The sequence below is a fragment of the Phalacrocorax carbo genome, chromosome 32 (genome assembly GCF_963921805.1).
Source record: "Phalacrocorax carbo chromosome 32, bPhaCar2.1, whole genome shotgun sequence".
Classification (NCBI taxonomy): domain Eukaryota; kingdom Metazoa; phylum Chordata; class Aves; order Suliformes; family Phalacrocoracidae; genus Phalacrocorax; species Phalacrocorax carbo.
The window spans coordinates 594754-615814 of record NC_087544.1 but is presented as its reverse complement, the minus strand read 5'-3'; the positions used below and the strand labels follow the sequence as shown (position 1 = coordinate 615814).

General features: G+C 70.8%; 1 protein-coding gene across 1 annotated transcript in view; it reads right to left on the bottom strand.

Annotated features, from left to right (window-relative positions):
• The window catches only part of LOC135310295 (neurexin-2-like), a 70165-nt gene that overhangs the window by 10475 nt on the left and 38629 nt on the right, over positions 1 to 21061 (bottom strand). Inside the window, 7 exon segments of the mRNA XM_064437527.1 lie at positions 991 to 1069; positions 1452 to 1771; positions 9770 to 9859; positions 11260 to 11431; positions 13187 to 13342; positions 13344 to 13369; positions 20726 to 20845. Of these exon segments, the coding sequence (XP_064293597.1) occupies positions 991 to 1069; positions 1452 to 1771; positions 9770 to 9859; positions 11260 to 11431; positions 13187 to 13342; positions 13344 to 13369; positions 20726 to 20845 (963 nt within the window).

The window sequence follows — 21061 nt, the reverse complement described above, 5'->3', positions numbered from 1 at the left end:
CCCGGGCGTCCGGGCTCGGCAGAGCCCCGTGCGACGCGGGGGGGGAGGGGGGGGTCCTCGCCCGAGGCCCCGGGCGGCGGCAGCGGGCGTGCGACGGCCTCGCACGCGGGGTGGCACCGGGGTCCCCTCCCTGTCCGTCCGTCCGTCCGTCCGTCCGTCGGGGCGGGGCCAAGGGCTTGAAGTGGGCGAGGGCAGGGCGAGGGGGCGGGGCTTGCACGGGGCCCCCGGGGGTACACGCGTGTGCGCCGCGGGGTGGGGAACACGCGTGTGCAGGCGTGTGAGGGGCGGAGCCGCGTGCGGGGTGGGGGGCGCGGGCGCGTGTGCACGGGGCGGGTGTGCGCGGGGGGCGTGCGAGGGCACGTGTGAGTGCGCGTGCGTGTGCAGGCGTGTGAGCAGCGGTTGGTCACGTGTGCGTGTGAGCTGCTCTCCCCTGCGCACACGCACGTGTGTGAGCAGCTGCTGTGCACACGCGTGTGCAATTGTGCACGTGTGTGTACAGCTGGGGGACGTTGGCGTGTGCGCCTGTGTGCGCAGCCACGTGCCTTTCTGTGCGCACGAGTGCGTGTGCTTGCGCGTGCACACACAGGCGCGTGAGCCGCTCTGGCGCGCGCGTGGGCGCCTCGGCACGCGTGTGCGCGCACGAGCGCGTGCGTGGGCAGCCCTTGTGCGTGCGTGCCAGTGCAGCCGCGCGCACACGCGCGTGCAGCCGCGCGCCTTCCTGCGTGTCTATGTCTGTGCGTGAGCCGGGGCCCGCGCACGCCCGCGGGGACGCGCCGGCAGGCACACGCGCGTGCCCCAGCCCCCCCCCCCCCCCGCCCCCCACCGCGCGTGCGAGGGGGTTCACTGCCGCTGGGGGGGTGGGGTGGGGGGTGGGGGTGGTGTGTGAGCGCGTCGGGGGGGGGCGGGGGCGGGGGGGCGAGCCCCGGGCGGGCGTGCGAGGGCGCGTTGCACGCGCGTGTGCCCGGGGCGCCCCCGCGGAGGAGCACCCACCTGTGCCGGGCTCACACTCCTCCAGGTCCTCGTCGTCGCTCGGGCACTCGGCCGAGGCCACCAGCAGGTCGTCCGTGTTCTGGGGGGGGGGGGGGGGGGGCGCGTGGGGGGGGGGGGGGTGTCACCCGTACGCCCGCCGCCCCTCCCCCCCCACCGGCACCCAGGCGTCCGGCGTCCTCCCCTCCCCCCCCCGACCCCCGAGGGACCCCGCCCCCGCGCCCCCCACCCCCATTCCCCCAACCCCGCCCTGCTCCACCCCCTCACCCCCCCTGAGCCCCCTCCTCCCTATTTACCCCACCCCCCCGTTTTCTCCCCCAGCCCTCGAGCCCCCCTCCCCCCTCCCCCCAAGTTTCCTGCCATTTCCCCCCTCCCATTTCTCCCCAACCCCCCCACTGCCCCTCCCCCATTTCCCCTCCCCCAATTCTCCCCAACCCCCCCATTCCCCCCCCGCCCCCCCCCACCTGCGCGACGGTGTCGCGGAGGGTGGGCGACCGCCCGCGGCGGGTGGTGGTGGTGGCCATGGTGGTGGTGGTCTCCATGATGGTGGTGGCCATGTCGGGGGGGGCGGGGGTGGCGCCGGGCGGGGCGGGGGGCGGGGGGGGCTCCCCCACCAGGCGCAGGTCCCCCTCCAGCCGCACCCGCGGGTGCCCCTCGGCCGCCAGCGCCAGCAGCTTCAGCCCGTTGTAGTAGAGCCCCGAGAGCTGCCCCTGGAAGGGGCGGCCGCGGTCCCGGCCCCCCACCCGCACGGCCGCCTGGCTGTTGAAGATGGTGAGCTGGCGGCCTGGGGGGGGACAGAGCCTGTCGCACGCCCCGCCCGCGCACGGGGCACGCCCGCGACACGCCCAGGCACGCCCGCCGACGCCCGCCGACACGCCCAGGCACGCCCACTGACACACCTGCTGACACACCCAGACACGCCCAGACACGCCCACTGACACACCTGCTGACACACCCAGACATGCCCAGACACGCCCGCTGACACACCCAGACACACCTGCCGACACATCCGCCGACACGCCCAGACACACCTGCTGACACGCCTGCTGACACGCCCAGACACGCCCGCTGACACGCCCGCTGACACGCCCAGACACGCCCAGACACGTGCCCGGACACACCTGCAGACACACCCAAACATGCCCGCGGACACGCTCACGGACACGTCCAAACACACGCCCACAGACACGCCCATGGACACGCCCAAACACACCCACGGACACGCCCAAACACACGTCCAGATACATCCGCAGACACGCCCAAACACTCCCGCGGACACGCCCACAGACACGCCCAAACACACCTACAGGCACGCCCACGGACACACCCAGACACGCCCAAACACGCTCGCGGACACGCCCGCGGACGCACCCGGACACGCCCCAAACATGCCCGCAGACACACGTGCTTGCCCGCATGGCGAGGCACGGCGACGGCCCACGCCTGCCTGGCACGAGGGCTGCAGCGTGCGTTGCACAAGGGCCGCGTGTGCATCGCACGAGGAGCAGCCGTGCACACACGCACACACACCCCGCCCTCCCCCGGTGCCCCCCTCCCCCCCCGCCTCTCTCCCCTCCCCCCATCTCCCCTCCCCCCCCGGGTGGGGGCAGTTAAAGGGACCCCAACGCCCTCCCGGCCCCTTTAACCCTCTGAGCTGCGCCGGGGGCTCAGTTTGGGCTCAATTCAGCCGCTTTTGGATCATCTGGGGCTGGGGAAGGGGGGGGCAGGGGGGAGGGATCCTGCCTGAGTGGGGCTGGGGCGTGCGAGGGCGTGCGAGGCCGGGGAGGGGCGGCTGGTGCACGGGGCGGCTCCCGTGTACGCCCGGCCCTCGTGCACACACCGCCCTCGTGCACGCCCGGCCCTCGTGCACGCACCGCCCTCGTGCACGCACGGCGCTCGTGCACGCACCGCCCTCGTGCACGCACGGCGCTCGTGCACGCCCCGCCCCGCCATCGGCGCTAATTAGTATCGCTAATTAGTGCAGTTATTATGCGGGTTTTAGCTTCGTTTATGCTGGTTTAGGGCCCGGGGGGGCGGCAGCACTCAAAGGGTTAAAGCGCGGTTTAGGGGGCGGTTAAGTTCGTTAGCGTCCCTTTAACCAGGCGGGTTAGCGGGTTAACGCGGGTTAACGCGGGTTAATGAGGGTTAATGAGGGTTAATGAGGGATGTGGGGGGGCCTGGGGCTGCCCAGACACCCCAGGTGCCCCATGAACATCTGGGCCCAGACGCCCGGGTCACCAATGAACATCTGGGCCCGGACGCCCGGGTGCCCCATGAACATCTGGGCCCGGACGCCCGGGTGCCCCATGAACATCTGGGCCCAGACGCCCGGGTCACCAATGAACATCTGGGCCCGGACGCCCGGGTCACCAATGAACATCTGGGCCCGGACGCCCGGGTGCCCCATGAACATCTGGGCCTGGACGCCCGGGTGCCCCATGAACATCTGGGCCTGGACGCCCGGGTCACCAATGAACATCTGGGCCCGGACGCCCGGGTCACCAATGAACATCTGGGCCCGGACACCCGGGTCCCCCATGAACATCTGGGCCCGGACGCCCGGGTGCCCCATGAACATCTGGGCCCGGACGCCCGGGTCACCAATGAACATCTGGGCCCGGACGCCCGGGTCTCCCATGAACATCTGGGCCCGGACACCCGGGTCTCCCATGAACATCTGGGCCTGGACGCCCGGGTGCCCCATGAACATCTGGGCCTGGACGCCCGGGTCACCAATGAACATCTGGGCCCGGACACCCGGGTCTCCCATGAACATCTGGGCCCGGACACCCGGGTCCCCCATGAACATCTGGGCCCGGACGCCCGGGTGCCCCATGAACATCTGGGCCCGGACGCCCGGGTGCCCCATGAACATCTGGGCCCGGACGCCCGGGTCACCAATGAACATCTGGGCCTGGACGCCCGGGTGCCCCATGAACATCTGGGCCCGGACGCCCGGGTCGCCAATGAACATCTGGGCCCAGACGCCCGGTGCCCCATGAACATCTGGGCCCAGGCGCCCGGGTCACCAATGAACATCTGGGCCCGGACGCCCGGGTCACCAATGAACATCTGGGCCCGGACACCCGGGTCTCCCATGAACATCTGGGCCCGGACGCCCGGGTGCCCCATGAACATCTGGGCCTGGACGCCCGGGTCACCAATGAACATCTGGGCCCGGACACCCGGGTCTCCCATGAACATCTGGGCCCGGACACCCGGGTCCCCCATGAACATCTGGGCCCGGACGCCCGGGTGCCCCATGAACATCTGGGCCCGGACGCCCGGGTGCCCCATGAACATCTGGGCCCGGACGCCCGGGTCACCAATGAACATCTGGGCCTGGACGCCCGGGTGCCCCATGAACATCTGGGCCCGGACGCCCGGGTCGCCAATGAACATCTGGGCCCGGACGCCCGGGTCACCAATGAACATCTGGGCCCAGACGCCCGGGTGCCCCATGAACATCTGGGCCCGGACGCCCGGGTCGCCAATGAACATCTGGGCCTCGACGCCCGGGTGCCCCATGAACATCTGGGCCCGGACGCCCGGGTCGCCAATGAACATCTGGGCCCGGACGCCCGGGTGCCCCATGAACATCTGGGCCCGGACGCCCGGGTCACCAATGAACATCTGGGCCCGGACGCCCGGGTGCCCCATGAACATCTGGGCCCGGACGCCCGGGTCGCCAATGAACATCTGGGCCTGGACGCCCGGGTGCACCATGAACATCTGGGCCCGGACGCCCGGGTGCCCCATGAACATCTGGGCCCGGACACCCGGGTGCACCATGAACATCTGGGTCCGGACGCCCGGGTGCCCCATGAACATCTGGGCCCGGACGCCCGGGTCACCAATGAACATCTGGGCCCGGACGCCCGGGTGCCCCATGAACATCTGGGCCCGGACGCCCGGGTCGCCAATGAACATCTGGGCCTGGACGCCCGGGTGCCCCATGAACATCTGGGCCCGGACGCCCGGGTCACCAATGAACATCTGGGCCTGGACGCCCGGGTCACCAATGAACATCTGGGCCCAGACGCCCGGGTCGCCAATGAACATCTGGGCCCGGACGCCCGGGTCACCAATGAACATCTGGGCCCAGACGCCCGGGTGCCCCATGAACATCTGGGCCTGGACACCCGGGTGCCCCATGAACATCTGGGCCCGGACGCCCGGGTGCACCATGAACATCTGGGCCCGGACGCCCGGGTCACCAATGAACATCTGGGCCCGGACGCCCGGGTGCCCCATGAACATCTGGGCCCAGACGCCCGGGTCACCAATGAACATCTGGGCCCGGACGCCCGGGTCACCAATGAACATCTGGGCCCGGACGCCCGGGTGCCCCATGAACATCTGGGCCTGGACGCCCGGGTGCCCCATGAACATCTGGGCCCGGGCGTCCGGGTGCCCCATGAACATCTGGGCCCAGACGCCCGGGTGCCCCATGAACATCTGGGCCCGGACACCCGGGTCACCAATGAACATCTGGGCCCAGACGCCTGGGTCACCAATGAACATCTGGGCCCGGACGCCCGGGTGCCCCATGAACATCTGGGCCCGGACGCCCGGGTGCACCATGAACATCTGGGCCTGGACGCCCGGGTGCCCCATGAACATCTGGGCCCGGACGCCCGGGTCACCAATGAACATCTGGGCCTGGACGCCCGGGTGCCCCATGAACATCTGGGCCCGGACACCCGGGTGCACCATGAACATCTGGGCCCGGACGCCCGGGTCACCAATGAACATCTGGGCCCGGACGCCTGGGTGCCCCATGAACATCTGGGCCTGGACGCCCGGGTGCCCCATGAACATCTGGGCCCAGACGCCCGGTGCCCCATGAACATCTGGGCCCAGGCGCCCGGGTTACCAATGAACATCTGGGCCCAGACGCCCGGTGCCCCATGAACATCTGGGCCCAGGCGCCCGGGTTACCAATGAACATCTGGGCCCGGACGCCCGGGTGCCCCATGAACATCTGGGCCCGGACACCCGGGTCACCAATGAACATCTGGGCCCAGACGCCCGGGTGCCCCATGAACATCTGGGCCCGGACACCCGGGTCACCAATGAACATCTGGGCCTGGACGCCCGGGTGCCCCATGAACATCTGGGCCCGGACACCCGGGTTACCAATGAACATCTGGGCCCAGACGCCCGGGTGCCCCATGAACATCTGGGCCTGGACGCCCGGGTGCCCCATGAACATCTGGGCCTGGACGCCCGGGTGCCCCATGAACATCTGGGCCCGGACGCCCGGGTGTCCCATGAACATCTGGGCCCGGACACCCGGGTCACCAATGAACATCTGGGCCCAGACGCCCGGGTGCCCCATGAACATCTGGGCCCGGACACCCGGGTCACCAATGAACATCGGGGCCCAGACGCCCGGGTGCCCCATGAACATCTGGGCCTGGACGCCTGGGTGCCCCATGAACATCTGGGCCTGGACGCCCGGGTGCCCCATGAACATCTGGGCCCGGACGCCCGGGTCCCCAATGAACATCTGGGCCTGGACGCCCGGGTGCCCCATGAACATCTGGGCCCGGACGCCCGGGTCACCAATGAACATCTGGGCCTGGACGCCCGGGTGCCCCATGAACATCTGGGCCCGGACGCCTGGGTGCCCCATGAACATCTGGGCCTGGACGCCCGGGTGCCCCATGAACATCTGGGCCCGGACACCCGGGTCACCAATGAACATCTGGGCCTGGACGCCCAGGTCACCAATGAACATCTGGGCCCGGACGCCCGGGTGCCCCATGAACATCTGGGCCCAGACGCCCGGTGCCCCATGAACATCTGGGCCCAGACGCCCGGGTCACCAATGAACATCTGGGCCCAGACGCCCGGGTGCCCCAATGAACATCTGGGCCCAGACGCCCGGGTCACCAATGAACATCTGGGCCCAGACGCCCGGGTGCACCAATGAACATCTGGGCCCAGACGCCCGGGTCACCAATGAACATCTGGGCCCAGACGACCGGGTGCCCCATGAACATCTGGGCCCGGACGCCCGGGTTACCAATGAACATCTGGGCCCAGACGCCCGGGTGCCCCATGAACATCTGGGCCCGGACACCCGGGTCACCAATGAACATCTGGGCCCGGACGCCCGGGTTACCAATGAACATCTGGGCCCGGACGCCCGGGTGCCCCATGAACATCTGGGCCCGGACACCCGGGTCACCAATGAACATCTGGGCCCGGACGCCCGGGTTACCAATGAACATCTGGGCCCGGACGCCCGGGTGCCCCATGAACATCTGGGCCCGGACACCCGGGTCACCAATGAACATCTGGGCCCAGACGCCCGGGTGCCCCATGAACATCTGGGCCCGGACACCCGGGTCACCAATGAACATCTGGGCCCGGACGCCCGGGTCACCAATGAACATCTGGGCCCAGACGCCTGGGTGCCCCATGAACATCTGGGCCCGGACACCCGGGTGCCCCATGAACATCTGGGCCCAGACGCCCGGGTCACCAATGAACATCTGGGCCTGGACGCCTGGGTGCCCCATGAACATCTGGGCCTGGACGCCCGGGTGCCCCATGAACATCTGGGCCCAGACGCCCGGTGCCCCATGAACATCTGGGCCCGGACGCCCGGGTCACCAATGAACATCTGGGCCCAGACGCCCGGGTGCCCCATGAACATCTGGGCCCAGACGCCCGGGTGCCCCATGAACATCTGGGCCCGGACACCCGGGTCACCAATGAACATCTGGGCCCGGACGCCCGGGTCACCAATGAACATCTGGGCCCAGACGCCCGGGTGCCCCATGAACATCTGGGCCCGGACGCCCGGGTCACCAATGAACATCTGGGCCCGGACGCCCGGGTCACCAATGAACATCTGGGCCCAGACGCCCGGGTGCCCCATGAACATCTGGGCCCGGACGCCCGGGTCACCAATGAACATCTGGGCCCAGACGCCCGGGTGCCCCATGAACATCTGGGCCCGGACGCCCGGGTGCCCCATGAACATCTGGGCCCGGACGCCCGGGTGCCCCATGAACATCTGGGCCCGGACGCCCGGGTCACCAATGAACATCTGGGCCCAGACGCCCGGGTCACCAATGAACATCTGGGCCCGGACGCCCGGGTCACCAATGAACATCTGGGCCCAGACGCCCGGGTCACCAATGAACATCTGGGCCCGGACGCCCGGGTGCCCCATGAACATCTGGGCCCGGACACCCGGGTGCACCATGAACATCTGGGCCCAGACGCCCGGGTCACCAATGAACATCTGGGCCTGGACGCCCGGGTGCCCCATGAACATCTGGGCCCGGACGCCCGGGTGCCCCATGAACATCTGGGCCCGGATGCCCGGGTGCCCCATGAACATCTGGGCCCGGACGCCCGGGTGCCCCATGAACATCTGGGCCCGGACGCCCGGGTCACCAATGAACATCTGGGCCTGGACGCCTGGGTGCCCCATGAACATCTGGGCCTGGACGCCCGGGTGCCCCATGAACATCTGGGCCCAGACGCCCGGTGCCCCATGAACATCTGGGCCCTGGCGCCCGGGTTACCAATGAACATCTGGGCCCAGACACCCGGTGCCCCATGAACATCTGGGCCCCGGCGCCCGGGTGCACCATGAACATCTGGGCCCGGACACCCGGGTCACCAATGAACATCTGGGCCCAGACGCCCGGGTGCCCCATGAACATCTGGGCCCGGACACCCGGGTCCCCCATGAACATCTGGGCCCAGACACCCGGGTGCCCCATGAACATCTGGGCCTGGACGCCTGGGTGCACCATGAACATCTGGGCCCGGACACCCGGGTCACCAATGAACATCTGGGCCCGGACGCCCGGGTGCACCATGAACATCTGGGCCCGGACACCCGGGTCACCAATGAACATCTGGGCCCAGACGCCCGGGTGCCCCATGAACATCTGGGCCCGGACACCCGGGTCCCCCATGAACATCTGGGCCCAGACGCCCGGGTGCCCCATGAACATCTGGGCCCGGACGCCCGGGTCACCAATGAACATCTGGGCCCTGGCGCCCGGGTCACCAATGAACATCTGGGCCCAGACGCCCGGGTGCCCCATGAACATCTGGGCCCGGACGCCCGGGTCGCCAATGAACATCTGGGCCCTGGCGCCCGGGTCACCAATGAACATCTGGGCCCGGACACCCGGGTGCCCCATGAACATCTGGGCCCGGACGCCCGGGTCACCAATGAACATCTGGGCCCAGACGCCCGGGTGCCCCATGAACATCTGGGCCCGGACGCCCGGGTCACCAATGAACATCTGGGCCCGGACGCCCGGGTGCCCCATGAACATCTGGGCCCGGACGCCCGGGTCACCAATGAACATCTGGGCCCAGACGCCCGGGTCACCAATGAACATCTGGGCCCAGACGCCCGGGTCCCCAATGAACATCTGGGCCCGGACGCCCGGGTGCCCCATGAACATCTGGGCCCGGACGCCCGGGTGCCCCATGAACATCTGGGCCCGGACACCCGGGTGCCCCATGAACATCTGGGCCCGGACGCCCGGGTGCCCCATGAACATCTGGGCCCGGACGCCCGGGTCACCAATGAACATCTGGGCCCGGACGCCCGGGTCACCAATGAACATCTGGGCCCGGACGCCCGAGTGCCCCATGAACATCTGGGCCCGGACGCCCGGGTGCCCCATGAACATCTGGGCCTGGACGCCCGGACCCCGGGGCAGGTGTGGGCGGCGCCGGGCGGGGCGGGGCGGGGCGTGGCGGGGCGGGGCTCGTTCGGGCGGCGCTGACGCGTTACCTTTGTCGAGCAGCCACTCATCGACCACCCGCCCCAGGCGATAGGGGATGCGCTGCCGCGCCAGCGCCAGCCGCTCGCCGTCCCCGCTGCCTTCGGAGGGAGGAGAAGAGGGTTACGGCGCGCGGCCCCGCCCTGGCGCGGGTGTCGGCGTCACCGTGGTGTCACCGATGGCGTCACCGATGGCGTCACCGCGGCCCCGCCCTGGCGCGGGTGTCGGCGTCACCGTGGTGTCACCGATGGCGTCACCGATGGCGTCACCGCGGCCCCGCCCTGGCGCGGGTGTCGGCGTCACCGTGGTGTCACCGATGGCGTCACCGATGGCGTCACCGCGGCCCCGCCCTGGCGCGGGTGTCGGCGTCACCGTGGTGTCACCGATGGCGTCACCGTTGACATCACTGTTGTCAGCACCATGGTGTGACCATGGCGTCACCACCGGCATCGCCACCGCTGTCACCAGGCCACACCCATGATGTCATCAGGACACACCATGATGTCACCAGGACACAACCACGATGTCACCAGGACACAACTGTGATGTCATCAGGTCACACCGGGATGTCACCAGGACACACTGTGATGTCACCAGGCCACACTGTGATGTCACCGCCGCGCGCTTGCTGGCGCGGCCACGGAGCCGCCATCGGCGTCACCACGGGTCCCTGCCCGTGATGTCGCCAGCGGCGCCGCGGCCAGGGCGTGGCCGGGGCGTGGCCGGGGCGTGGCCAGGCTCAGGGGGTTTATGTGGCCTTTAGGGGGGCGTTAGCGGGGGAGGGGCCATGGGGGGAGGGCGGGGCCGCCCTTGTTGGGGGAGGGGTCACCCGGCACGCACAGAGGGTACGGGGGGGCTGGGGGGGGCTATAGGGTGCCTATAGGTGCTATGGGGCGTCCCTAAGTGCTGTGGGGTGCCTATAGGTGCTATAGGGTGTCCCTAAGTGCTATGGGGTGCCTATAGGTGCTATGGGGTGTCTAGAGATGCTATGGGGCATCTCCAAGTGCTGTGGAGTGCCTATAGGTGCTATGGGGTGTCTCTGGGGTGTCTCTCAGTGCTATGGGGTGCCTATGGGTGCCATGGGGTGGCTATGGGGTGTCTCTCAGTGCTATAGGGCACCACAGGGTGGCTATGGGGTGCCATGGGGTGTCTCTCAGTGCTATAGGGCACCATAGGGTGGCTATGGGGTCTCTCTCAGTGCCATGGGGTGTCTCTGGGGTGTCTCTCAGTGCTATAGGGTGCCATAGGGTGGCTATGGGGTCTCTCTTAGTGCCATGGGGTGGCTATGGGGTGCCTATGGTGCGCCATAGGGTGGCTATGGGGTGCCATGGGGTGTCTCTGGGGTGTCTCTCAGTGCTGTAGGGCACCACAGGGTGGCTATGGGGTGCCTATGGGCGCCATAGGGGTGTCTCTGGGGCGCCTCTCCGGGCTCGGGGGGGCTCGGGGCGTCCCTAGGCGCGCTGGGGGGCCCGGGGGTCCCCGGGGGCGGGCGCGGGGGTACCTGGGGGGTAGCGCTCGTGCAGGGGGCCGCCGTCCACCTGGAGGGTGGCGTTGCCGCCGCTGCGCGTGAAGCGGACGACGTGGAAGCGCCCGTCGCTGACGGCCGCCCCCCGCTCCTCCAGCGCGATGTCCTCCGTCCCCACGTTGAACAGCACCCCCACGGCCCCCTGCGCCTGCGGGGGGCGGGGGGCACGCGTGGGTCCCCGCCCCACAGCCCGCCCCACGGCCCATCCCCCCCCCGCCCCGCCCGCTCCGGGGTCCCCCCTGCAGCAGGAGCCTTGTCCCCGAGGCTGGGCTCTGCCCCCCCCCCCCATGGTTAGGGGGTGATGGGGTCCCCCCAGCCCCACATGCAGCCCCCAGCCCCACATCTGCCCCACAGAGCCTGGCTCGGATGATGGTCCCACCTGCAGCAGGTCCCCACGTCCCCAAGGTGAAGGACACCCCCCGACTAAGGGTCCCCCCCAGCCCCACATCTGCCCCACAGAGCCCGGCTCGGATGATGGGGTCCCACCTGCAGCAGGTCCCCACGTCCCCAAGGTGAAGGACACCCCCCGAGTAAGGGTCCCCCCCAGCCCCACATGCGCCCCCAGCCCCACATCTCCCCACAGAGCCCGTCCCGGCTGCCCGGGTCCCCCCAGCCCCACACGCTAATGAAGGCGGTCGCTAACGAGGGGGGTCCCACCCCCCCCCCCCCCAGCACAGCTGAGCCGCTGCCGCCCCCGGCCCCCTGGGGGGGAGGGGGCTCCCGCACACCTGGGGCCCCCAGAGGTGGGGGGGGGCGGGATGGAGCCCACCCGGCCGCCCGCGTCCCCAGCACGGGGGGGTGGAGCTGGCAGAGCGGCCCCCACTGCCCCCCAGGGGACCCCAGTGTCCGGGCCCCCCCCATTCCCCTGAGACCCCCCAGCCCCCCTCCAGAGGACCCAGCTGTTCCCCCCCCAACCCCCCCTTCTATATGGAACTGTAGGAAGCCCCCCCAGCCCCCCATAGCCCCCTGGAACCCCCAGCCCCCACGTATGACGTGGAGCTGCAGGAAGACCCCCAGGACCCCCCCAGCCCCCCCAAGGCTCCCCCCAGGACCCCCCCCCGGACCCCCATGCCCCCTCCCAGCCCCCCCGGACCCCCCCCAGGACGCCCTATCCCCCTCCCAGCCCCCCCAGGCCCCCTCAGCACCCTCCCAGCCCCCCTAGGACCCCCCGAGCCACCCCTTATGATGTGGAACTGCAGGAAGTCCCCCTAGGACCCCCACCCAGGACCCCCCAGCGCCCCCAAGGCTCCCCCTTGGACCCCCCTCAGGACCCACGAGCACCCTCCCAGCGCCCCCAGGTCCCCCCTCAGGATGCCCTAGTCCCCTCCCAGGCCCCCCAGGTCCCACGAGCACCCACCCAGCCCACCCAGGTCCCCCCCAGGACGCCCTAGCCCCCTCCCAGCCCCCCAGGACCCACCTCAGGATGCCCTAGCCCCCTCCCAGCCCCTCCAGGACCCCCCTCAGGATGCCCTAGCCCCCTCCCAGCCCCTCCAGGACCCCCCTCAGGACGCCCTAGCCCCCTCCCAGCCCCCCCAGGACCCCCCCCAGGGTGCCCTAGCCCCCTCCCAGCCACCCCTGGCCCCCTGAGCACCCACGCAGCACCCCCAGGACCCCCCTCAGGACGCCCTAGCCCCCTCCCAGCCCCCCCAGGACCCCCCTCAGGACGCCCTAACTCCCTCCCAGCCCCCCAGGACCCCCCTCAGGACACCCTAGCCCCCTCCCAGCCCCCCCAGGACCCCCCCCAGGACACCCTAGCCCCCTCCCAGCCCCCCCAGGACCCCCCTCAGGACGCCCTAGCCCCCTCCCAGGCCCCCTGAGCACCCTCCCAGCCCCCCCAGGACCCCCCTCAGGACCCCCTATCCCCCTCCCAGCCCCCCCCCCCGGCCCCCCGCGCCCCCCTTACGATGTGGAGCTGCAGGAAGTCCCCCAGGCCGGCCGCGCTCTCCACCCGCAGCAGGACGGCGTCACGCTGGTGGGTGCTGAAGCCCAGGGCCAGGCGGTCGGCGCGGGTGCTGGGCCGGTCGTTGGGGGGCCACGTGTAGGTGATCAGCGCCCCCCCCCTTCCCGAAGATGTAGGTGGTGCCCGCTGCGGGGGGGGGGCGGGAAAGGGGGGGTCAGGGGCAGCCCAGGGGGTCCCCAGCACCTGGGGGGACCCGGGGGCACGGGGGGAGCTGGAGATCTGGGGGGCACCCCGGCATCTGGGGGGACCCGGGGGTATGGGGGGAGCTGGAGATCTGGGGGGCACCCCGGCATCTGGGGGGACCCGGGGGTATGGGGGGAGCTGGAGATCTGGGGCGCACCCCGGCATCCGGGGGGGACCCGGGGGTATGGGGGGAGCTGGAGATCTGGGGGGCACCCCGGCATCTGGGGGGGACCCGGGGGCACGGGGGGAGCTGGAGATCTGGGGGGCACCCCAGCATCTGGGGGGGACCCGGGGGTACGGGGGGAGCTGGAGATCTGGGGGGCACCCCGGCATCTGGGGGGGACCCGGGGGTACGGGGGGAGCTGGAGATCTGGGGGGCACCCCGGCATCTGGGGGGGACCCGGGGGTACGGGGGGAGCTGGAGATCTGGGGGGCACCCCGGCATCTGGGGGGGACCCGGGGGTACGGGGGGAGCTGGAGATCTGGGGGGCACCCCGGCATCTGGGGGGGACCCGGGGGCACGGGGGGAGCTGGAGATCTGGGGGGCACCCCGGCATCTGGGGGGGACCCGGGGGTATGGGGGGAGCTGGAGATCTGGGGGGCACCCCGGCATCTGGGGGGGACCCGGGGGTATGGGGGGAGCTGGAGATCTGGGGGTCACCCCGGCATCTGGGGGGGACCCGGGGGCACGGGGGGAGCTGGAGATCTGGGGGGCACCCCGGCATCTGGGGGGGACCCGGGGGCACAGGGGGAGCTGGAGATCTGGGGGGCACCCCGGCATCTGGGGGGGACCCGGGGGCACGGGGGGAGCTGGAGATCTGGGGGTCATCCCGGCATCCGGGGGGGACCCAGGAGACCCCGGGATTTGGGGAGGGGGCCGAGGGACGGGGGTGCAGTGGGGTGCCCAGACACGTGGGTCCCCCCGCGGGGGGGGGTGGGGGGACACCCAGGCGTCCAGGCGCTGCCCCTCCCCCGCTGCCGTGTAGGTCAGCCCCAGCCCGGGGGGGGCCTCGCACGAGGACGCGGGCCTTGCACGAGGGCACGGGGCTCGCACGAGGACGCGGCCCCCCATTACCGTGGGGCGCACGTGCGCACACGCGTGTGCACACGGCAGCTGCACACGCATCCCCGGGCCGTGCACGTGTGCACACGCGTGTGCCAGGGCACATGCACGGACACGCCATGGGGATGAGCACACACGTGTGTGCAAGGGCTGGGGGGGGTGTCACGGACGCCCCCACACCTGTGGCAGCCCCCCCCCCCCCCCCAACCCAGCCCGGCCCCCCCCGTCAACCGCAGCCCCGGGGGGGGGGAGGGGGAGGAGGAGGAGGAGGAAGGCCAGTCTAGGGGTCCCTGGGAGGAAGAGGAAGGAGACTTTGGGGTCCCATAAGCAGAAGAGGAGGAGGAAGAGGAGGAGGAAGGCAGGTCTGGGGGTCCCCAGGAAGCGGGAGGAGGAGGAGGAGGGTGGTTTTGGGGTTTCCACCAGCAGGAGGAAGATGAGGAGGGGAGGAAGAGGAGCAGGCTGGGGTTTTGGGGTCTCTGTGAGCGCAAGGGGATGAAGAAGAGGAAGAGGAGGGGGAAGGCTGGTCTGAGGGTACCCACGAGCAGGTGGGGAGGAAGAGGAGGGTGAGAAGGCAGAGGAGGAAGGCTGGTCTGAGGGTACCCACGAGCAGGTGGGGAGGAAGAGGAGGGTGAGAAGGCAGAGGAGGAAGGCTGGTCTGAGGGTACCCGTGAGCAGGTGGGGAGGAAGAGGAGGGTGAGAAGGCAGAGGAGGAAGGCTGGTCTTGGGGTCCCAGTGAGCAGGATGAGGAAGGGAGGAAGAGGAGGAGGATGGGGTCGTGGGTGTCCCCACGAGCACAAGGGGAAGACGAGGGGGAGGAAGAGGAAGGCGGGTCTCAGGGGTCCCCACAAGCAGGAGGAAGAGGAAGGATGGGGGTTTGGGGTCCCCGTGGGCAGACAGGGAGGAAGAAGAGGAGGCCAGGGATTTTGGGGTCCCCAGGAGTGGGAGGGGAGGAAGGTGCGTGTAAGGAGGAGGAGGAGGGTGAGGAAGGCATGCCTAGGGGGTCCCTGCAAGCAGGATGGGGGGTTTGGGGTCCCCATGAGCACAAGGGGAGGAAGAGGAGGGTGAGAAGGAGGAGGAAGGCAGGTCTAGGGGTCCCTGTGAGCAGGAGGGGAGGAAGATGAGCAGGACAGAGGTTTTGGGGTCCCCAAGAACAGGAGGGGAGGAAGAAGAGGGTGAGGAAGAGCAGGATGGGGATTTGAGGTCCCTGCAAGCAGGAGGGGGATGAAGAGGAGGAGAAGGAGAAGGGGTTTGGGTCCCTGTGGGCGTGAGGAGGAAGAGGAGGGTGAGGAGGAGAATAATAGGGGCTTTGGGGTCCCCACAAGCAGGACGGGAGGATGAGGGGGAGGGGGAGGAAGGCCAGTCTAGGGGTGTCCAGGAGGAGGAGGGTTTTGGGGTCCCTGTGAGCAGGACGGGAGGAAGAGGAGGAGGATGAGTATTTTGGGGTCCCCACGAGCAGGAGGAGGAAGGCTGGTCTGGGGGTCCCCAGGAGAATGAGGGGGAGGGGTTTGGGGTCCCCACGAGCAGGAGGAGGAGGGGGGGAGGAGGAGGAGGAAGGCCAGTTGGGGCCCCCAGGAAGAGGAGGAGGAGGAAGGCCAGTCAGGGTCCCCAGGAAGAGGAGGAAGGCCAGTCAGGGTCCCCAGGAAGAGGAGGAGGAGGAGGAGGAAGGCCAGTCGGGGTCTCCAGGAAGAGGAGGAGGAGGAAGGCCAGTCAGGGCCCCCAGGAAGAGGAGGAGGAGGAGGAGGAAGGCCAGTCAGGGTCCCCGGGAAGAGGAGGAGGAGGAAGGCCAGTCAGGGCCCCCAGGAAGAGGAGGAGGAGGAGGAGGAAGGCCAGTCGGGGTCTCCAGGAAGAGGAGAAGGAAGAGGAGGAAGGCCAGTCAGGGCCCCCAGAAGGAGGAAGAAGAGGAGGGTTTGGGGTCCCCACAAGCAGGAGGAGGAGGAGGAGGAGGAGGAGGAAGGGCAGTCGGGGACCCCAGGAGGAGTAGGAGGGGGAGGGTTTTGGGGTCCTCACGAGCAGGAGGAGGAGGAGGAGGAGCAGGAGGGTTTTGGGGTCCCCACGAGCAGGAGGAGGAGGAGGAGGAGGAGGAGGAGGAAGGCCAGTCAGGGCCCCCAGAAGGAAGAAGAAGAGGAGGGTTTTGGGGTCCCCACGAGCAGGAGGAGGGGGAGGAGGAGGAGGAGCAGGAAGGGGTTTGGGGTCCCCACGAGCAGGAGGGGGAGGAGGAGGGGGAGGAGGAAGGCCAGTCGGGGACCCCAGGAGGAGGAGGAGGAGGAGGGGTTTGGGGTCCCCACAAGCAGGAGGAGGAGGAGGAGGGGGAGGAAGGCCTGTCAGGGCCCCCAGAAGGAGGAAGAAGAGGAGGGTTTTGGGGTCCCCATGAGCAGGAGGAGGAGGAAGAGGAGCAGGAGGGGTTTGGGGTCCCCATGAGCAGGAGGAGGGGGAGGAGGAGGAGGAGGAAGGCCAGTCGGGGCCCCCAGGAGGAGGAGGAGCAGGAGGGTTTTGGGGTCCCCACGAGCAGGAGGAGGAGGAGGAGGAGGAGGAGGAGCAGGAGGGGTTTGGGGTCCCCACGAGCAGGTGGAGGAGGAGGGGGAGGAAGGCCAGTCGGGGCCCCCAGGAGGAGGAGGAGCAGGAGGGGTTTGGGGTCCCCACGAGCAGGAGGGGGAGGAGGAGGGGGAGGAAGGCCAGTCGGGGCCCCCAGGAGGAGGAAGAAGAGGAGGGTTTTGGGGTCCCCATGAGCAGGAGGAGGAGGAGGAGGAGGAGGAGGAGCAGGAGGGGTTTGGGGTCCCCACGAGCAGGAGGAGGGGGAGGAGGAGGAGGAGGAGCAGGAGGGGTTTGGGGTCCCCACAAGCAGGAGGAGGAGGAGGAGGGGGAGGAAGGCCAGTCGGGGCCCCCAGGGAGGAGGAGGAGCAGGAGGGTTTTGGGGTCCCCACGAGCAGGAGGAGGAGGAGGAGGAGGAGGAGGAGCAGGAGGGGTTTGGGGTCCCCACAAGCAGGAGGAGGAGGAGGAGGGGGAGGAAGGCCAGTCGGGGCCCCCAGGAGGAGGAGGAGCAGGAGGGTTTTGGGGTCCCCACGAGCAGGAGGGGGAGGAGGAGGGGGAGGAGGAGGCCAGTCGGGGCCCCCAGGAGGAGGAGGAGCAGGAGGGTTTTGGGGTCCCCACGAGCAGGAGGAGGAGGAGGAGCAGGAGGAGCAGGGAGGGGTTTGGGGTCCCCACGAGCAGGTGGAGGAGGAGGAGGGGAGGAGGAAGGCCAGTCGGGGCCCCCAGGAGGAGGAGGAGCAGGAGGGGTTTGGGGTCCCCACGAGCAGGAGGGGGGGGCCGAGGGGGAGGGCGGCGCGGCCCCCCGGCGGGGGGGGGGAGGAGGAGGAGGAGGCGGCGGCGGCTCACCGTGGGCGCCGCGGGTGAGGAAGGGCGTGCGGTTGATGGCGATGGGGACGGTGCCGTGGCGGCTGTGGAAGTGGTGGACGTGGTGGGTGGTGGAGAGGCTGGAGGAGACCCTGGCCGGGCGCCCGGGGGCCGCCAGCACCCCCAGCGCCAGCAGCGCCAGCCCCAGCGCCCCGGGGCCCCCCCGGCCCCCCATCGGCCCCTCAGCGCCCCCCCGCCATCCGCCGGGCGCCCCCAAACTGGGGGGGGGGGGGCGGGCACCCCAAAAGGGGGAGCTGATGCGGGCCGGGGGTGGGACCCCGGAATGAGCCGCCCAGGGAGGGGGGAGGGGGGGCGGATGGGGATGGAGGGGGGGGGGAGGGCGTGCGCCCCGAAAAGGGCGTGGGGGAGCAGTGAAGGGAGGGGGCTGCGCCCCAAAATGCGGGGGGGGGACGGGGACGACAGTGAAGGGAAGGGGTTGCGCCCCAAAATGGGCTATGGGGAGGACTGAGCCCCCAAATGGGGTCCAAGGGGGGATTGCACCCCAAAATGCGGTTGGGGGGGTGTTTGTGGCTCAAAGGGGGGGGGTTGCACCCCAAAACGTGGCCCTGGGAGGGGGGGAGCTCTGCCCCAAAATGTGTCTTGAGAGGGGACTGCACCCCAAAATGCGGCCCGAGGGGGGGGGATTGCACCCTAAAATGGGGTCTCGGGGGGGCTGTGACCCAAAATGGGGTCTGGGGGGTATTGCACCCCAAAAAGTGGTCTGGGGGGGTGGAGCCCCAAAACGTGGTTTGAAGGGGGAGAGTCGTGCCCCAAAAATAGGATCTGGGGGGGTGTTGCACCCCAAAATGTGTGTCTGGGTCTTGTGCCCCAAAATGTGGCCGGGGGGGGGTGCACCCCAAAATGGGGCTGGGGGGAGGTGAAACAAGGCGGGAGGGAGGAGGGAGGGAGGAGATGCGCCCCAAGATGGGGCTGGGGGAGGTCACGAGCCCAAAATTGGGCTGGGGGGGTCCTCGAGTCACCCCAAAAATGGGGCGGGGGGGGCAGCTCCAAATCGCCCCGACCTCAAGCTGGGGGAGACCCAAATCCCCCCAAAACTGGGCCCGGGGTCACCCCACAAGGGCTGGGGGGTGGGGGGGTGTCGCCGAGCCCCCTCCGGTGGGGCTAAAGGGCCCCAAAAAACACCCGCAGGTCTGGGCAGGGCCCAGGTCACCCCAAAAACGGGGCTGGGGGAGGCCCCGAGTTACCCCAAACCCCCCCAAAAATGGGGCTGGGGGGGCCTGGAAACCCCCCAAATGGGGCTGGGGGGGGGGTCGCCCAAATGTCCCCCTAGAACAGGGCTGGGGGGGCCCAAATGCCCCCCAAGGTGGGGCTGGGGGGGCAGCCCCCCCCTAGAAAAGCGGGAGCTCCCCAGGCGCCCCCAAAGGGCCTGGGGGGTCCCGACCCCCCCTGGGGAGCCGGGCCGGGGGGTGCCGAGCGCCCCCCCCGCGGGGGGTCTGGATCCCCCCCCCGGGGCTCAGAGCATGCGGGGGGGGGGGGCGAGGGGGGGCCCCGGGGCGGGGGGGGCCAGGGCGGGGGGGGCGCGGGGGGGTCTCAGAGGGGGTCGAGCATGGTCCGGGGGAGATGGGGGGGGAGATGGGGGGCTGGTGGGGGGGGAGGGATGGGGGAGGGCCGGGGATGGAGGATGCGGGGCGGAGGATGCGGGGCGGAGGATGGAGGATGTGGGGCTGGGGGAGATGGGGGACGCGGGATGTGGGGCGGAGGGGGGGGGATGGAGGGGGGGGGCTGTGGGGCAGAGCGCGGGGGGCTGTGGGGCGGGGGATGGATGAAGATGTGGGGCGGGGGATGGATGAGGATGTGGGGCGGGGGCTGCGGGAGGATGAGGATGGAGCCGGGAGGGGGGGGGTGGTCTGGCCTGGGCGGCTCCGGCTGCGGCTGTGGGGCGCGGCGGGTCGGCGCGGCCGTGGGGCGCGGTGGGGCGCGGTGGGGCGGCGGGCGGCCGTGGGGCGGCGGCGGCGGCGGGTGCTGCAGCGGGAGGGGCGGGGGAGGGGGGGAGGGGCGGGGGGGAGGGGTCGGAGGGGGGAGGGGCCACGCCGCGACGCACGGGGGGGAACCCACGGACACCCCCGGCAGCCCCACGGGGGACCCGCGGCAGCCCCACGGAGAGCCGCGGGGACCCACCGGGGGTCCGTGGAGCCCCATAGCAGCCCCACGGGGACTCATAGAGACCCCCTGCGACCCATAGAGACCCCCCGCGACCCACGGGAGCCCCACGGCGTCCCACAGCTGCCCACCAAGAACCGCAGCGGCCCCACGGCAGCTCCCAGGGACCCCTGGTGCCCCCACAGCGACCCACAGCAGCATCCAGCCCCCCGCCATCCTGACCCCTGTCCTGCCCCACATCACCGCGCCCCATGTCCTGCCCCACGTCCTGCCCCACGGACGCCCCATGGACCGGTGGGTCTGCGCTGGGGGGAGGTAGCCCCCGGACGCCTGGGTCCCCCAGAGGCGAGGGGGGGGCTGTGGGGTGAGCAGGTACCCCCGGAGCCCCCCCGGGAGCGTGTGTGGGGGTCAGTCCATGGGCCCTCGCAGGCCCCTCGTGCCCCACACGCGTGTGCAAACCGGGGGGGTGGGGGGCTCTGCCGGGAACCCCCCTGGGCCTCGGCGGCGTGGGGACACGCGGACCCCGTGCAAGGGACACACGTGTCCCGTGCAAGGCACGCGGGGCCGCCCGCTCCTTGTGCAAGGGACCTGGGGGCACAGACTCCTCGTGCAAGGCGCACGGGGCCACCTGCGCCTTGCACAAGAGACTCGGGGCCACGCCGCCCCCGTGCAAGGGACCCGGGGCCGCCCGCGCCCCCCCCGCGACCCCCGCGCCCCCCACTCACGGTCGTTGCAGACGGGGCCCCCGTACGAGGTCATGGTGCAGTCGCACGTGAAACCGTCCCACTGCTGCAGGCAGACGCCCTGGTTGGCGCACGACTCCTCCGTGCACGTCGTGCTCGGGCCTGCGGGCGCCGGCGTCACTGGGGTGCCCCCCCGCCCCCGAGCCCCCCGCCCCGGGCGTCCCCCGGCACCCCCCGCGCACACCCCCGCCACCTGCGCTTGTGCACCCCGACACCTCCCCTGCGCCCCCGAGACCCTCGTGAAACCCGCTGTGCACCCTCCACGTGCTCGCCTCGTGCACCCTCGTGCACGCGTGCAGCCCCCCCGTGCCCGCCCCG